The following is an 18,107-nucleotide window of genomic DNA, read 5'->3' as shown; positions in this document are numbered from 1 at the left end:
TCCTCTCCCTCTCCCTCTGCCCCTCCTCCCTGCTCATGCTTACTCTCCTTCTCTCTCACACACAAATAAATAAATAAAATATTTTTTAAAAAAGAGAATTTCCTCCATGAACTAGGCACCACCAAGTTCTCTTCTGAGAACAAAGGTAAAGTGATTGGGGTAGGAGGTCTCAGAAAGCCATGAAAGTTTGTAATACTCTGTGGGGATTGAGAGAGGGAGTGCCCAAAATGAGTACCAAGAGATCTGAACATACCCGAGTATCTCCACTAAGTCCTTCATTTCAGAGGCAGGGCTAGGGCAGCAGGAGTTTGCATCATCAGCAGGCATTTTCCACAGTAGCCCAGGATGATGGCCTGTTTTATATTATTTTGGATGGTTGCCAAAATGGCCTTGTTCTTCTAGTTCATTCCAGGTCCCAGGCCCAGGATCTCCCAGATTCTCTCCACCTTCTAGAATAAGAGTAATAGCAATGGCTAATATTTATTAAGTCTTTATGTGTGTCTACTCATTTGGTCCTCTCAACATGTCTAGGGGGTATCCTACAGTTTATAGATGAGCAAACTGAGGCACATCACAGGTCCAACAGCTTGCCCAAGATCACATGGTTAGTGGAGCTGGCATTCAAACCCAAGTGATTTGCCTCCAGAGTCTTTGCTCTTAGTGGCACTGCTTCTAAAAGTTATGAAATGTTGAGAGCTGGAAGACAAGTTAAGGACCATCTAGTGAAAGCCTCTCCTTTTACAAATGAAGTTCCTAGAGGGTGCCCAGCTCACAAAGGGTAATGAGAGAGCCAGGACAAGCTGCTAAGAGCATGCTGATTTTCCACCCTAGCCCTAAATGCTTCTCCTTGCTCCAAGTATGAGTTCAGTCTGAGCAGGGCCTCCTGGAACTGGGATTCACCTGCTTCAAACTCTGTAGTTATGACTGGGAGAAGCTCTACTGGTCTCCTGATGTGGAAAGACAAGAATGGTGAGCCACATCCTGATGTCCTCGGTCCTCAGAGACCACCTCTTGGTCTCCTTTTCACTAACTTTAGGTATGCCGAATTGAGGAGATATTCTCATGAGACTTAATTAAGAGTCTTTCTTCTTCAGGTCTCTGAATGGGTCAAGAACATAAATTTCCACATTCTTACTTATAAGCAAATTTAACTTCTTTCCCCTCCACATAGTGGATCATAACAGCTTGACTTTTGGTTGGCTTTTCTCATTCTATTTAAAATAATAGGCATCATGTGACCATTATACCCATAGATTATAACGCCAAAAAAAAGATAATAATAATAAATAAAACAAACAAGGGGTGGCTCAAAACAATTTTAATTTTCAGCTGGCTCTGGAGTATGGAAGGATTATAAACTTGCCTTCAAATATTTTTACTTGGCATCTCAGAGTGGGCAGCCCCTCGCCATTTATTACCTGGCCGAGATGTACGCGACAGGAACGGGAGTGTTAAGGTCGTGCAGAACTGCTGTGGAGGTAAATAATGGCATGTGTTTAAAGCGTTTTTCATTTATCACAGGGAGGAGGTGATACTGTCCTTCCGTTGTTGGTGCCTTTGATTTTATAGTTACTATGTCTTCCTGTTGAGAGTGTGAACACGGGTATTGGCCAGGCAGAAAAGCTGTGATGTAACGTGGGCTGGGACCGGAAGAGGAGAAATGATCCCTCCTCTCTTGCTTTTGTCTTTTCATCAGGTTTAAAGCCCATCTCAGAATTCAGTTAAGGAGCTCTGCCTCAGCCTTCATTCAAATGGCCAGGGCAATTTGGCCCTTCTAAGTGGGACTGGGAGTTGTGACTTGGGAAATGAAAGGCTTCGTTTAGCTTAGAAACTGTAGCCCACTTCTTCCCAGAAAGCAAGGTCCTTAAGTTTTTGAGGATTTGGATGACAACTGGAAAAGTGAATCCTTTCAGCCTGAGCCAGTGATGTGCTTTTCAAAAGAAAGCTTTTAGGACCTTAATGCCCTTCATTGATTTATTAAACACTTCCGCTGAACCAAAATAAATACCTCCATGTTGCAATCTGGCCCCTCTGAAACTCATTTCAAAGGCTGCCAGCTAATAATCTATCTTTAGATTTGCTCCTTTGCCAACTTCCTAATGAATTATGTATGGCTAACCTCTTTTGGTTACATAAGGGCTATTCAGCTAAGTTGACGCTTGTCCCCACAGAGCTCTGCACACCTCCCTCACAGTTATGTCACCTACACCCTTAGGCACTGTCTTCCCTTCATTCTCTCCTTTCCACATCCGCTGTGGCCTTATAACTCACACTTGCAGAGCAGCAGTACCCAGAACAGTCCTTTTTTTTAAAAAACAGAAGTCAAAACATTCTGTCCTGCCAAATAGCCTTAAGTCAGGAGAGTTTATTACGTAAATTTAAAATAAGCCTCAGGAAGTTTCAGCTCAAGACCAAAAAATTTACACTTATAATCTTTGTGCCTATGAGAGGTATTATCTCTTTGCCCTAAATAATTTTCAAAAGCCATACTTTAGACCTGAAATCCTTGCCTGACCAGCCAGGAGAAGCCAAAGATTCACTTCATTTATCGTTTGCCTGGGCCGAAGCATATAGGCTAACTTGTGTGCTTGATTTCTTTCTCCACGTACAGCTTTATAAAGGTGTCTGCGAACTAGGCCACTGGGCTGAGAAATTCCTGACAGCATACTTTGCCTATAAGGATGGTGACATAGATTCTTCTCTTGTTCAGTATGCACTACTTGCAGAAATGGGGTATGAAGTAGCTCAAAGCAATTCAGCATTCATTTTGGAATCTAGTAAGATAAGTTAAAATTCTCTGCAATTCCCCAATCATACATATGCATAAATGACTTTACTACACGGGTATTTTAAGCCTTCCTAATGAAATGTCTCTCTTTTTTTAGAAAAGGCTAAGATTCTTGAAAAAGAGAAGATGTATCCAATGGCACTTCTCCTATGGAATCGAGCTGCCATTCAAGGTACAGATCCTAGATTAAAAATGAGCACACGCCTAGTCCCTGTCCACTATCAGTCATCAGTTTGCTACAGCTGAGCTCTTGGGTGTCTAAGCAGAAAGCTGCAGGCTATCAATCAGGTGGTCTTTCCCGAGGTACCCGCCTTTAGGGTCAGCCTTTGATAAGGGGTCATTTCCAGGAATTTCTTTTCTTTGTTTCTTTGTTATGCTCAAGGTCCCTGGTTTGGTAAACCATAGGCACCAGAGTAGTTGTTTGAAACAAGACAGGTTTTTTTTTGTTTTTTTTTTTTTCAGTGCTGGAAATTAGGAGAAATTTATTTTAGGAATTCTTAAGTTTTACTATGCCTTAATTTTTTTTTCAATTTATTTATTTTCAGAAAAACATTTTTCATTATTTTTTCACCACACCCAGTGCTCCATGCAAGCCGTGCCCTCTATAATACCCACCACCTGGTACCCCAACCTCCCACCCCCACCCCCCCGCAGTTTTGACTCAGGAAACCAGTTTTCTTGTTCTGACTTCAGTTCACTCATTTGCTGAGTTTGGGTGTTTGTTTGTTTGTTTCTGAACTTATCAGAGAAGTGACCTATGTCTTAATGAATTTATAGGCAAAATTGCTTATGGATCTAAGACTCATTTGATTGCTCTTTTAAAATACCACATGGATGATTACTACAAACTTCAGATCTTTATTGTAACTATTAACAGGTTAGCATCAGAAAACGAAACAGAACAAAACCCAAAGTCAAATATCAAGATCCTCTCCCTATTCCTGGGGTTCCTGTACCCAGCTTGCAGGGTTCACAGTGATGAAGAATATACAGTAACACTGGAGTGAAAACATTGGCAGGTGGCATTAGTAAAAGCAAACAGATGCTGCAAAGCTCTCACAATCAAGATTTAGATATGTGAGGAGCTTTCATGCAGTAAAAGAGCAATTTTATTTCTGATTAAGTTTCTCAAAAATTGTCCCATGGTGAGGTTGAATTGTCTCTTTTCCATAAGAAGTGAATGGGATAAAAATGATTCTCAGCTGACACTATATGAAGCCGAGGGGGGAAAGTCATAGGGGTGCCTTTGCAGATCCCACTGAGCCAGGGACAGAGCAGCAAGCCAGCCATGCAATTTTAGCAAGAAGTTCCCGAAAGAAGAAAAGCATGTGTTTTCTAAAATGCAATAAAGACCTTGTTTGGTATAGGAAAACAATACCAATCTCTCTACTATGGCAAATCAGCTCAATTGCAACAAATACAGGATTATTCCAAGCCAGGAAATGTGTGGACATTGCACCAAGGAAAGGAGGCATTGAAAGCGAGAAGACATTAATATTAAACAGAATTCACCAATATAAAAAAAAAAAAAAGTCAGGCCGCTAAAAATAATTACGTGTCACAAGAGAGGTCAGGCATGAGTGTCCTGGAGATGAGGTTGCTGAGTGCCTCACTCGAGGTTAGGAGACATAATAATGAACACAGCTACTTCAGCGCTGGTGGTGCTTCTTTCCGCAGTGGCTGTGTGTGAGGAGAGTGCTGACTCAGTCAGGACTCAGTCCCCACGCTGTGACTGTGAAATTCAAGGGGAGAATCCCTCCCACTGTCAAGGGACCCCCTGAGAACCTGCCATGGTCACCATATGTCCCTAGTCAGCCCCTTAATTATGGTGGAGCTGACTTCTCTGGAAAACCTGCTTGTTCACTGCCTTCCTGCTCAGGGATTTCAGAGGTCCTGCTTACTGCTTATAAAGCTTGAAAATGCATAGAAGGCCTGTCCTTTTGTGGTTATTGCCCAGGAAGAATCTTAGGGTTAATGGAGGGCACCTTTGGGCAAAATGAGAAATGGAGTGGGTTTCTCATTAAGGCTTTAAGGCTCTTTTGCCTCTCCAGGTCTATCCAGGCCCCTCTCTTGGGTAGCAGTGCCATAAGGACTTGTCCCCAGTTACCTGAACCTTTTTTTTTTTTTTTTTTACTTCTGGGAAGTAACCCTGTTAACCAATGTCTTCAGCAGCTTACGAATTTTATGATGATACCCTTACTTAAGAAGGCTAACAATAGGGGCGCCTGGGTGGCTCAGTGGGTTAAGCCTCTGCCTTTGGCTCAGATCATGATCTCGGGGTCCTGGGATCGAGTCCTGCATCAGGCTCCCTGCTTAGCGGGGAGCCTGCTTCCTCCTCTCTCTCTGCCTGCCTCTCTGCCTACTTGTGATCTCTGTCTGTCAAATAAATGAATAAAATCTTAAAAAAAAAAAAAAGAAGGCTAACAATGGCTCATGGTATTACACTTTAATAGAGGATTCTAGAAGATTAAAATAACTTCAGGAAGGAACCCCAAGGAATTCCTTGAACCCCAAGGAATCAATTCCAAAGGATTTTAGGCATTGCAGTAAGCCAAATATAGGGAAAATTCTGGGTGGAAGGAGTCCTATAGCCCTCAATTATATACCTCAGACCATAGTACACAGAGCACTTTCCTCCTTTTCCGAGTAAGTCTAGACTGTGCTAGAGGGGTTAGCCACACCTGAGACAGATGTCCTAGATAGATTTAGAGATCCAGAATTCCCTCATCTTTTCAGTTAACATTTTCCCAATGAATGGAAACATGGACCCCAAAGCCACCCTAAGTGGCCTTTGAAAGATTGAAGTCTCATGTCTTAAAAAGTCAAATGAACTTTTTTCTACTCCTGAATATTTCCAAATTTGTTGGAAAATAAGATCCTAAATTATTTAATGTTTGGGAAAAGCATTTTCTGAAGAGTTTTCTACCAGGTCTGTCCATTCATTCCATAAGTGTTTGTCAAGTACCATTTTAGGTCTGGGATGATATCAGTGATCAAGAACATCAAAGTTTTTGTCCTCCTAAGAGAGAGAAAAATAAAACCATGAGACAGAGACAATAAACAAATAAGATAACAGTGATATGTGCTGTAAAGGAAAGAGAACACGGAGGAGAGATAGGTAACTCCTGGGGGGGGGTGGTGAGAGGACACTTTAGACACGGCAGTCAGACAAGGCCTGTAGGAGAGAAGTGACATTTGCAGTGGGACCCCAATAATGAGAAATCAGCGACATGAAGGGTCAGAGGAAGTCCAAACATGACGGGCAGAGGGACATGAAGAATCTCAGTGCAGAGGTCCTGAGGCAAGAATGAGCTTGGTGTGTTGAAAGAGTATTACGGATTATTAAGAAAGTGAGAGCCTATTAAGAAAATGACATGTGGGGGCGCCTGGGTGGCTCAGTGGGTTAAGCCGCTGCCTTCGGCTCAGGTCATGATCTCAGGGCTCTGGAATCGAGCCCCGCATCGGGCTCTCTGCTTGGCAGGGAGCCTGCTTCCCTCTCTCTCTCTCTCTCTGCCTGCCTTTCTGCCTGCTTGTGATCTCTCTCTGTCAAATAAATAAATAAAATCTTTAAAAAAAAAAAAAAAGAAAAAGAAAAGAAAAGAAAATGACATGTGATGTGGCTAGTCAGGGAGGCAGAAGGCAGATGAAGCATGACTGGGAGGTCAGGTCGGGAATCTGGATATTATTCCAAGTGCAAAGTGAAGCACTTTAGGGCTAATAGAGAAATAAAAGGATTTGACTCTACATTTTTTTTTTTTAAGTCATCCTGGGGGTGCTCCTGGGCAGCTCAGTCAGTTGCACGACCCACTCTTGATTTCAACTCAGGTCGTGATCTCAGGCCTGCTTGGTGCTCTGCGCTCAGTGGGGAGTCTGCTGGAGATTCTCTTTCTACCTCTGCGCCTCCCCTCTAGTTGTGTGTGCATGCACGTGTGCAAGTACTCTCCCTCTTTCTCAAAAAAATAAATAAATCTTTAAAAGACAATCATCCTGGCTGTTAAATGGAGAATATAATGAAAAGTGGAGATAAAATGACAGTTTGGAGGCTATTATAGTACTCTAGGCTTGATCTAGGTGGTGAAGGAGACAGCAACAAACCGGTGTGTTTTAGAGGTAGGACCTGCTGAAGCATTCAATAAGAAATGAGGGGGAGGGGCGCTGGGTGGCTCAGTAGGTTAAGCCTCTGCCTTCAGCTCAAGTTATAATCTGAGTGTCCTTGGATTGAGCCCTGCATCAGGCTCTCTGCTCAGCGGGGAGCCAGCTTCCCATTCTCTCTTTCTGCCTGCCTCTCTCCCTACTTGTGATCTTTCTCTGTCAAATAAATAAATAAATAAAATCTTAAAAAAAAAAAGGAGGGGGAAATATCTTACTTACATGTATAGCCTGAGTAATGGTGCTAGTACTGAGATTGGGAAGGAGCTGATGATTTGGTTTGATTTGGTTTGCGTGAGGTAGGTAGCAGGGTGTTAGGAATTGCATGCTTTGAGATCCAAGTAGAGAAGTCAAAGAGATTAGAGGAGCTGGGGTTTAGGGACAGGACTGTAGATAAAATTCAGGAAGAGTGAACGTCAAGATTGGCATGGAACTAATCTATATCACCTAGAAAAAGAGATAAAGGAGAGCGGTAGAGAGAGGAGGGGAGGAGAGGAGAGAGAAGAGAAACAAATGAAGAGAAGAAAAGGAAAAAAGGAGTCAACTAATAAACACTTGATGTTCCAACATTTACAAGCTGGGTAGAGGAGGACTGGGGCAAGAGTTTGGAAAGCAGAGGTCTATTAGGCAGAGGGAAATCAAGAAGGTGCAAGGTCACTAGTGTCAAGAGAGGAAAGTGGATGGGCATATAGGTCCAATGACTCCAGCGCTGCTTAGAGGTCCAGTAAGATGAGGACAGAGAAGTGACTGGTGGGTTCACCTGCCATGGAGGTTATCAACCACCCTGAAAGAAGCAGTTTCACGGAGAGGGGCAGAAGCCAGATTGGAGAGGGTTGAAGAGTGCAAGCTTTGGAGACAATCAATATAGAACACACTTGGGAAAAGACTGAGTGTGAAGGGAACAGAGAAATGGGGAGTAGTTAGAAGGACACACCATGAGATAAAGAGAGGGTGTGTTTTTGTTGACAGAAGATACCAAAGTGTGTTTAAATGACTGACGGGACTGGTCTAGGAAAGAAAGAGACTTGGATGATGCAGGAGAGTAGACCTTCAGGGGTGAAGTTTGAGAACCAGAGAGGTGGGATCTAGTTTCCCAAGAGTTGACCTATCTTCAAAAAAGAATTTAAAAGGTAGAACTCCTAATTTTTTTTTTCTTTGAGAACATTCGTGCTATACCGTGGGAGTGGTCCTGCAATGAAGACTGCTACAGATGAGTCTTATGTTCTATATTCCAGAAGTTATATCTAATCTTGATTCTAAGACCCTGAGTGTTTTGTTTTTCTTTTTAATGTATATTACCATTAGGTTGAGTTACTCAGAACTGTACATGAATCATTGGCGTTCTTTTTCTTCTCTTTCTAACATTTCTGTCAGGCAATGCATTCGCTAGAGTCAAAATCGGAGATTACCACTACTATGGCTACGGGACTAAGAAAGACTATCAGACAGCAGCCACACATTACAGCATTGCAGCGGACAAGTACCACAGCGCACAAGCCATGTTCAATCTGGCCTATATGTACGAACACGGTTTAGGTATCGCAAAGGTAATAATCCAAACCTAGTAATGACAGCTGTGTGGGAAGGAAAAAAAGTGTAAATGTTTTTAATTTCATTGACGTCATCAGTGTAGAAGAAGGAAGAAAAAGACATTTGCTGAGTCCCTCCCCCTGTGACAACACATAATACTTACCCTAACGTGAACCCTATGAGAAGGAAATTATTTTCTCCATTTATGCCCAAAGACATAACTAATGAGTTGAGATAAATCTAGTCTAGGCTAATTAGATTCATAACTGCAAGTTTTTCCAGCAATAGTAGTGGGCCCTCCCCCACTCCCTTCCACCTCCAGGCCTTTCTCTGTTAAAATTTCCATTGACACTCAAGCTCTCAGTAAACAAGGAGAAAGTGAGAATGAGGTCAGAGCTGGATACCAAGGGGACATTAATCCAGAAATGTCTTATAAATCACCCACTATGTAGCTGACACCGTGCTGAGCACTCTAGAGTATCCTAAGAAAATAGATCTCCATCCTTCAAAGACTGTACTTTACTTGAGAAGATAAGGCATATATATTTATTCAGAAAGAGAGCTAACACGACGAGGAGATATTGGGAGAATCCCTTAGTAAGTGTAATTAAGGCGAAGATGGCATTGGGTTCTGGTACAGTGAGAAAGGTGTATTGAATATCAATAATGATAGTAATAGCCAGATATTTGATGTGTTATATACACTATGCCATTTATTTATTTATTTTAAAAAGACTTTGTTTATTCATTTGAGAGAGAGAGACAGAAAGAGCATAAGTGGAGGGAGGGTGTGGGGGTAGGCAGAGAAAGATGAAGAAGCAGATACCCACTGAGCTGGGAGCCCGACACGGGGTTTGATCCCAGGACCTGGAGATGGTGACCTAAGCCAAAGGCAAACACTCAACCATCAGAGCCACCCAAACACCCCTATACTATGCTATTTAAATCACACAATCACTCAATGAGATAAGCTCTATCATTGTCCTCAGTGTATGCATCAGGAAACCAAGAGTGTAGAGAGGTTAACACACATGGCCAACTTTGCAGAACTCACTGGTGGTGGAGTCAGAATTTGAACCCAGGTCTGTCTGACCCCATGTTTTTTAGGGTAAACAGTGAGCCCTGCCTCGAGTCTTTCTTAGTGCGCAAGTATATATTTCATATTAATGTTTATACTCCTGACTGCATTTTTTAAAACTTTTTATTTTTTATTAACATGTAATGTGTTATTAGCCCCAGGGGTGCAGGTCTGTGAATCACCAGATTTACACACCTCATAGCACTCACCATAGCACATACCTTCCCCAATGTCCATAACCCAACCACCCTCTCCCTGCACCCCCCGCCTCCCCCTCCCGTCCCCCCACAACCCTCTGACTTCATTTTAAGAGCTAAATAATGAGAGGGTTATCTGCTTTTCTATGCTTTCTTCTTTCTTCCAGTTGTATTAGTAGTTGAGTGTTATTGATGGGGAATTTCTTATTTGACTGCTAATGGCAGACCCTGAAACAACCAAGGGCTTCATATTCAGGCACTAACAATTCAGATTCCTGCCTTTCTGAGCTCTTCCTGTGGTCTGCCTTTTGGCTGATCACTTTTCATCATCCCCAGAACCCTAAGCTGTGGAAAGACTGTCAAATCCAAATCCAGTCTGTTTTCCCCATTCTTAGCATGTACAGGCTTCCTGTGTTTATAAAATGGGATCAAATAGCTAAATCAGAAGATTTCTTTGGATGTCATTTAGCCACACCCCACTCCCTTCCAAGGATTCTCCACAGCTGTAAAACAGAAAAATGATACCTCCCCTCCCCAGGTTTAGAAATAAAACAATAAGCCTTTGTGAAGGGGCTCTGTCATCCTTGTGTGGAATGACTTGTATTTAGATCAGAAGAGAATTTGAGTGACTGCTAAGTAAAGTTTCCGTAAGATTAAAGCTTTTATTCACAATTCCTCATGCAAAATGTAACAATAATGGTGACAAGAGCACTGGTGTGTGTATCATGGATAAAGTGACCCCACTCTATGGGTTAAATTCAAATTAGCTTACCTGTCCTATGTGATTCAAGGAGCAGGTGCCTGTGACAGCCTTATCCTCACCATAGTGAGGCCAGTTTGCCTTAAGACTCTGTGAGGCCAGTTTGCCTTAAGACTCTGGGGGCAGGGAGGATACAGGGCCAACTGTGAAGAAAGAACACTGTCTATGGGAGCCCAGATGGCCCACTGTGTCAGAGGACCTGGTTTTCCTCCTTGGAGTCACCGCTAACCTCTCTCCCAGGCTCTTTCTTCACAATGTCAAATAGCAGTTGTCAAAACATACATTTCATACACTTGGAAAATCTTGGAAATTTCTCTCTGGCCACATTTCTGTTCTTGCCCATCCAGGTCCCACTGATCAGTGTCTCACAGTTATTACGGGTGTATTTTTTCCTATAAAAAGTCTCTACATGCAAAAACAAAAACAAACAGGGCTGTATTCATACCCAGATGTGGGAATTTTAGATTTAGTTAATGAGGAGTCATTGCTCTTTGTCCTCATTAATTTCTTTGGTTTCACAATTAGAAAAATAATAACCAAGTACCCAGGGGCCTGGTTTATTAATCTTGCTGTCTCATAGTCAAATTAAGAAGAAGATACCATGTTTTCTAATCTTTAAAATGAATATGCTGATAATTAAAAGCCGAAATCTTGTTCCAGCGATGGTTAATGAAAGCAAAGCAATTAGGAGAACAGACTTCCACAGCATTTAAGCCATCAAGTAATTAAGCATTTCTTTGGCAGGGCACTTCACAATTCTCTTTATTAGTTAATCCTCATGCAAACCAGTGGGAAAGATAATAATATCATTACCAGGATTTCTCTGAGTATCGAAAAAGGCTTTGTAAACATAAAGCCCTCTGGGAGAAGGAAGTGAAGTCTACTTCAACCCTTGGTAAATCAATAGAAAAATGTGGGTCGTCGTTGTCCTCATCTGTCTTTAGGAAAGGACATTGGGACAAGGGTGATGTAGGTGATTTACCCTGATAGCTTCACTGAGAAGCATCTTAATCCCCAATTTATGACTTTGAATTAAGCTCAATGAGCTCCTTGACTTAAACTGTGGGCCAAGACTGACTGCATCATTGTTTTGGGAATACAAAATAATGCCTGAGGAAAAACTGGGAGAGGAACTGAACTAATGTAGAAATATAAGCACTAAGCTCACAAGTTGTTACAAAACTCTATCTCAATTTACACTTGATTCAGAAGTACTTCAGAAATTTAACCATGAACAAAACATGTTGCCCATCCCCCCCTGCCCATTCCTTCTGTCTGTTTCCTGGCTCAGGCCAGAGTTTCTACTCATGTAGGCTTATTGTAAAGGCTTCTCAGTGGTTTCCCATTCTGGTGTTCTTTCTTTAAATCTACAGCAGAGAAAGCCATGTCTGTCAAAGATTTTTTTTTTTTTTTAAAGATTTTATTTATTTATTTGAGAGAGAGAGACAGTGAGAGAGAGCATGAGAGGTGAGAAGGTCAGAGAGCGAAGCAGACTCCCCGTGGAGCTGGGAGCCTGATGTGGGACTTGATCCCGGGACTCCAGGATCACGCCCTGAGCCGAAGGCAGTCGTCCAACCAACTGCGCCACCCAGGCGTCCCTCTGTCAAAGATTTTAATCCCCAGTTCACAGAGAGGACTTGTTGCTGAGATGTGTCTCTTAGTGAGAGACTACATTTCCCAGCTCCCCTTCATCCACATGAGTAGTTCTTACCAAAGGAATGGAAGTAAAAGTGAAGGGTGTCATTTCTAGGCTAAAGCAGCTAAGAAGCTTCTCCTTTCTCTCTTTGCCCTTCTTGAATGCAGAACACTTAGAGGCTCAAAGGGATGGCAGAACCAAATGATGGAAGGAGCTTGGGTCCCTCAGTTACCATGTAAAGAAAACTCATCTCCAGCTGGGAATACCTATGTTGAAATTTGGGGATTTACTTGTTATAGATGGATTTACTTGTTATAGTTACTTTAATTAATATATAATCCATCTAACAAAGCACTATCAGTTTATTTTTGATAAAATACATATGTGGTAATGTTACTCCTCCCCCTCACTCTTTCCAAAATTATGCATTTACACAAAAAAATGCAAGCAAACACAAAACTAAAAGCATCTTATTAACTTTGTACTCCCTAACGAAGTCTGAACTTCTTATTCTGGCATTCAAAACCCTCCTTGACCTAACCTACTTACTTCCTTATATTCTAGACTACTTTTCCTTCCCTGCCTTGCCCACCCCAACCAGAGACCTTGAACTAAACCCTCCTGACCTTTAGTCATATCAGCCCATTTTCTGGAATATCTTCTCCTATAGTTTTGACCATTGAAGACCCCTCTCTGTGTCTTTCAAAGGTAGTTCCCCTATGATCTCCTCCATAAACTCTCCAGTGATATGAAAGATATCTGCATCTGCTTCTAAACTGCCATGGTACTCTGCCTGGCTCTTCTTCATTCACTCAAAAATTTATCAAGTGCTTGTTTTGTGCCAGAAAGCACTGTGCTTTGTTCTAGGGATACAAGAATAAGACAACCTTCAAAGAGCTCGTAGTCTACTATGGAAGAGACAGTCTGCAGCTATAGTGAAAGCCTAAAATGGCACTAGAGCATACCCACACAAGTAAAGTGCTGTGAAAATGTGAACGAGGGAACAATGAATTCCGGTGGACAGATCAGTGCTGCCGAGTCTGTTCTAAAATTATTTTATACCATGAAGTATAAAGAACACATGACAGTTTTTTTAATGGAAGAAAGCATGTATATTTTAAGATAAAGACTAAGAAATCTTTCATAAAGTAAGACAAAAGGGGGGAAGAATAGCCTTTGGAGATGAGTTTCCAGCATGTATAGTTAGACCTACAAGATAACACGTTTTCGGGATCCTACAGGGAAAACAAAACCGCATTCATTGAATAAATTATAAATAGACCTGTCACAAATAAAAGTAATTATGGCATGAAGCATTTTCATTTCTCATTTGTCTGGTCTGACCACTTAAGGAGTGTTAGAGCTGAAGCTTTAAACACCAGAATAGAATTATTTTCTGGAAAGGACAAGTTCAAGTTAGATATTTAAAATGGCCTTCTCAGAAATATGACAGAAAAGAACACACACTGCTTAGAAATGGCCATGACTTCTCTTGAAATAAATGCCTTATCACCTAATAATTAGAAATGTGCAAAACAAAAAAACTGTATGTAGATAACTTATTTATTACAGACAAAAACCCTGCAAGCACGGGCACCTGGGTGGCTCAGTGGGTTAATCCTCTGCCTGAGGTCGTGATCTCAAGGTCCTGGAATAGAGCCCTGCACTGGGCTCTCTGCTCAGCGGGGAGCCTGCTTCCCCTGCTGTCTATGCCTGCTGCTCTGCCTACTTGTGATCTCTCTCTGTCCAATAAATAAATTTTAAAAATCTTAAAAAAAAAAAAAAGAAAAACCCTACAAATAAACAAACTGCTCCAAAATAGAAGGCATGTTCTGTAAGTCATCATGTGGTAGTATACCATTGCATTCTGTATTCTATGGCCCTGTGGCTAAGTGAGCAGGCTAGAAGGAGAATATTGGATTTGAATCTCAGCTCTGCTACTCACAAGTCCCAAGAACTTAAGTAAGTGACTTAAACTCTCTGTGCCTCAGTTTCTTCATATTTACAGTATCCTATCTGTATCATCTGTCCTATATAATTGTCATGAGGTTTAAATAAATGACAGTGGTGACTGGCACAGAGTACAAGTATTTAATAAGAATTAGCCTTTGTGGGACGCCTGGGTGGCTAAGCGGGTTAAAGCCTCTGCCTTTGGCTCAGATCATGATCCCAGGGTCCTGGGATTGAGCCCCACATCAGGCTCTCTGCTCAGCAAGGAGCCTGTTTTCTCCTCTCTCTCTCTCTCTGCCTGCCTCTCTGCCTACTTGTGATCTCTATCTGTCAAATAAATAAATAAAAATCTTTAAAAAAAAAAAAAGAATTAGCCTTTGTTATGAAATACTGTGCAACTATTAAAAATAAAAATATTATAGACTGAAGGAATATCTGAGGACATGGTATGTTGTTTGAAATACATTGTTAAGAAAGCAAAAGACAAAATATTAGGCAAAGTGAAAAATTCCCAAGTTAAAAGTATGTGTATATGAATATATATAAAAACGCTGGAATGCTGGAAGGTTGTGTATAAAATATGATCAGTACTTATCTCTGTAGAGTGAAATTGTAGGTGGGCTTTTAATAATTGTTCAGCTCTATGTTTTCAAAATTTTCTCCAATTAGAATATGGTATATTTATAGTAAGAAAACAAGGTTAAATTATTTTAAAAATGACCTCTGTCCCCATATAAAAAGTTTCTGATGACACCCAAAGATTCAGGGCTGGAGAACTCCCACATCATGTAATTAAACAATTTTCATAAACCAGAGAATTTCTGGAGAATTCTGTATTTTTGAATTATAAGAAGCTATTTTGAACGTGTGAACATTGGGCAGTACTTTGGCACAGCTGATATTTTAGTTGGAAACATTATTTAAGAAGAGTCTGCAGATCCCTTTACATCATCTCCTCAGTCGGTGAATTTAAAGCAAACTAAGCTCAAATGTACCACAGGAAGGTTAAATATGAGTGGATTGAGTGTGCAATTGATTTATTTAATGAAACTTGGCCATCATCAAAACACTTTTGAAAGGAAATTTTTTGTTTGAAAGACTTGGATTTCTTTTTCTAAGTAAGGATCAAAGAACAAAGGCTCTTTTCTAGAGCCTACTAATAAAATTTTCTTGTATATGGGTAGCCCTAATTAGCCAGTGGGTTCAGGAATTTCTCCGGAAATTTTAAAGAACAACTTTCTTGTCGGACCCCACCCCCACTGAGAATTGTGAGGCCCCTGGGGCAAGGAGTGAGCTCATCCCTCTTTAATGATACTTCTTGCTAGTTTTTATTATAAACTAAGCAACTGATTGTGATGCTTGTGCCTCAAGAAATAAATTAATAACTATTGCCTGCTTCATATGAGAATGAATGCCTGAGAGATTGGCAAAGGCTGCTCTTCCCTGAATGCCCTATTAAAGTCAATATGCCTTTCATGTGTGGGGGTGACATAGCCATTATAATCTGCAGGGTGCTTTCAAATGAACCCCCACTGAATTTGTTGGAATTAGAGACACAAATCAGAGTTTTTACGGCATCCATCTTCTCTGTTGTCAGGAAGGTTTGTTCAGAACAGTCTCCCGCATTTTAAATTTTTAAGCAAGAACATTCCTCTTTCTCCAACAAATCAATTTATGAGACCGCAAAGCTTTGGAAAAAAATTTTTAAAATGATAAGCAGAGCACAACTAAGAGAGAATAACACAGAAAAAGTGGGTTTAGCAGGGCCACAGGGATTCGCAACTATTGCACTCCGTGTAATGGAAGTTTGTGAGATGGAGAAGACAGAGATACAGGATAACCATGGTCTGTGAAAAATCTCTCTTCCAATCCATTGGAAAATAATCCGAAAGCACCCAGCTAAGTACAATTCTGGTATTGGCCCAAGGCCCTTCAACCTTTAAAAGAAACTCTATTTAGCCTTTTCATTACTTTGTTTGGGAGAACAAGCAAATATAAAGCAAAGAAATAAAAACAAGTCGTAAGTAGGTGAAAATCGAAGAAAAACAATTTTTTTATCTTCCTTGGCTTAATTTAGTAGAGAAAAAAGTCCCTAGAAATATAGTATGTCATTTGAGGAATCAAATCCCAGCCTGAGAACTAAATAGATTATGCATTCATTCTGTAAGTATTATCAGAGACCAACTATGTACTCAGCATTTCACTAAGCACAAGGAATTGAGGGGATAACAGGTTGTCCAGGTCCTTGAGGACAAGGACAAATGAAGAAACAAATTCTGGAACTTCAGGTCTGATAAATACTATGAAGAAAATTAGGAATGTTATATGCTTGTTAGCATCTGTATTGTTATTTGTTTGGGTAGCTGTACTGTTGGCATCTAGGGTTCTGCCTCTTTAACAGGAATCATATCTAAGGTCTGATCTAGCAGTATCCAAGAAAGCTTTTTGTGTTAGTTTCCTATGGCTATTGTAACAGATTACCACAAATGCAGTGCCTTAAGACGGCTTACATTTAGTATCTCACAGTTTCTGTGGGTCAAAAGTCTGGGTGAGCTTGACCGGAACTCTGCGCAGGGCCTCACAGGCTAAAATCAATCTGTGATCTTTCCTGGGAACTTCGGGGAAGAATCACTTCCAGGCTTCCCTGAGTTGCTGGGCATATTTAGTTTCCTGTGCCTGGATGAGACAGACGGTCCCATTTCTTTGCTGGCTGTCCACATTCCTTCTCATTCTTCCCACATGGCCCTTCCAGCCATGGTGCGTGGAGCCCTTCCAAAGCCTTCTGCCATATCTGACTTTTTCTTCTGTGCTCAGCCATGAGAAAACCATGTTTATGGGCTCATGAGATTCTATGAAGTCTGTGCAGGTAATCCAGGATCATCTCTCTATCTTAAGGTCTGTAACCTTAATGACATTTTCAAAGTCCCCTTTGCCATGTAACACAACATATTCGTAGGTTCCAAGGGTTAGGGCATGAACTTGGTGGGGATGGAGGGGGCCTACCAAAGATAAATAGTGATATTTCAAACCGTGACTTTCATTGAATTACCCCTGAAGAATCTGCACCTAATGAGTAGGGGCTGTTCTTCTATTTCTAGGACATTCACTTGGCCAGGAGATTATATGATATGGCTGCTCAAACGAGTCCGGATGCTCACATACCTGTTTTCTTTGCTCTCATGAAACTGGAAACCATGCATTTGCTCCAAGATATCCTGTTTTTTAATGTAAGTTTGTATCAATAGGTCCCAAATCTCTGAAAACAACAATAAGGAACTTTTGGATGGTGGGATGGGAGGAGATGATGGCTCTGGATCGAGTGGGAGGCTTGGATTTTTTTGACCTAATGTCTCTCCCAGCAGTTTACAATGAGATGGAAATGGATGAAATTGGACAACACCCTTGGACCATACTGGGATTTATTGGTCATTGGCCTAATTGTTGCTGTGCTGGTCTTCTTGCTTAGAAATCGCTACGGGTAGGGTCTGGACCATAGGAAAACCTGCTCACGGGAACAGTTTACTTCAAGTTATCCTCGCTAAATAAAGAATTTCCTCCTCAAACTCAGGAGTCTGCTGCAGATTTCCCACACAAGTCTATGATAGAAAAGGGACAAAACTTAGGACCTGGCTTGAGAAACCATTTCAGACTTCCTACTTAGGTGGGGTGACCACTTGTGGTGGAGTGAGGTGCTGGAGACTGGTCACCAGAGGTTTCCTTATAAACTTGTTGTCTTGGTGATCCAGTCCCTAGTTAGGATAAAGGCCACCCCTTAACTAGGCCATCTTAGTTAGGATAAAGGCTGTGGTAACAGCCTTTCGTCTCTTAAGAGGACAACTGGGCTTCTCGGCTCCTTCATACATACAGAAATAGGGAGGACGGGGAGTTTTGGGAGGCAGGAACACAGATCCCTCAGAATCTGATAAAGAGACTTACAAATAGACCCTTCATCTTGCAAGAATGATCCTGTGAACCACATTGTAGTTCTGATGAGCGAAATTTCCTTGTGGCATGCTGTG

General features: G+C 41.4%; 1 protein-coding gene across 1 annotated transcript in view; it reads left to right on the top strand.

Annotated features, from left to right (window-relative positions):
* The window catches only part of SEL1L2 (SEL1L2 adaptor subunit of ERAD E3 ligase), a 114,444-nt gene extending 96,793 nt beyond the window's left edge, over window positions 1-17,651 (top strand). Inside the window, exons 15-20 of the mRNA XM_044263471.1 lie at window positions 1,330-1,478; window positions 2,612-2,777; window positions 2,886-2,960; window positions 8,312-8,484; window positions 17,187-17,315; window positions 17,451-17,651. Coding sequence (XP_044119406.1) covers window positions 1,330-1,478; window positions 2,612-2,777; window positions 2,886-2,960; window positions 8,312-8,484; window positions 17,187-17,315; window positions 17,451-17,570 — 812 coding nt within the window. The 3' untranslated portion in view covers window positions 17,571-17,651. The remainder of the gene's footprint in view (window positions 1-1,329; window positions 1,479-2,611; window positions 2,778-2,885; window positions 2,961-8,311; window positions 8,485-17,186; window positions 17,316-17,450) is intronic.
* The last annotated feature ends 456 nt before the right edge of the window (window positions 17,652-18,107 follow it).

The sequence above is a fragment of the Neovison vison genome, chromosome 8, assembly GCF_020171115.1.
Source record: "Neovison vison isolate M4711 chromosome 8, ASM_NN_V1, whole genome shotgun sequence".
In the NCBI taxonomy this organism is placed as follows: domain Eukaryota; kingdom Metazoa; phylum Chordata; class Mammalia; order Carnivora; family Mustelidae; genus Neogale; species Neogale vison.
The sequence above is the reverse complement of the archived record's forward strand: the minus strand, read 5'-3'. Positions and strand labels throughout refer to the sequence as shown.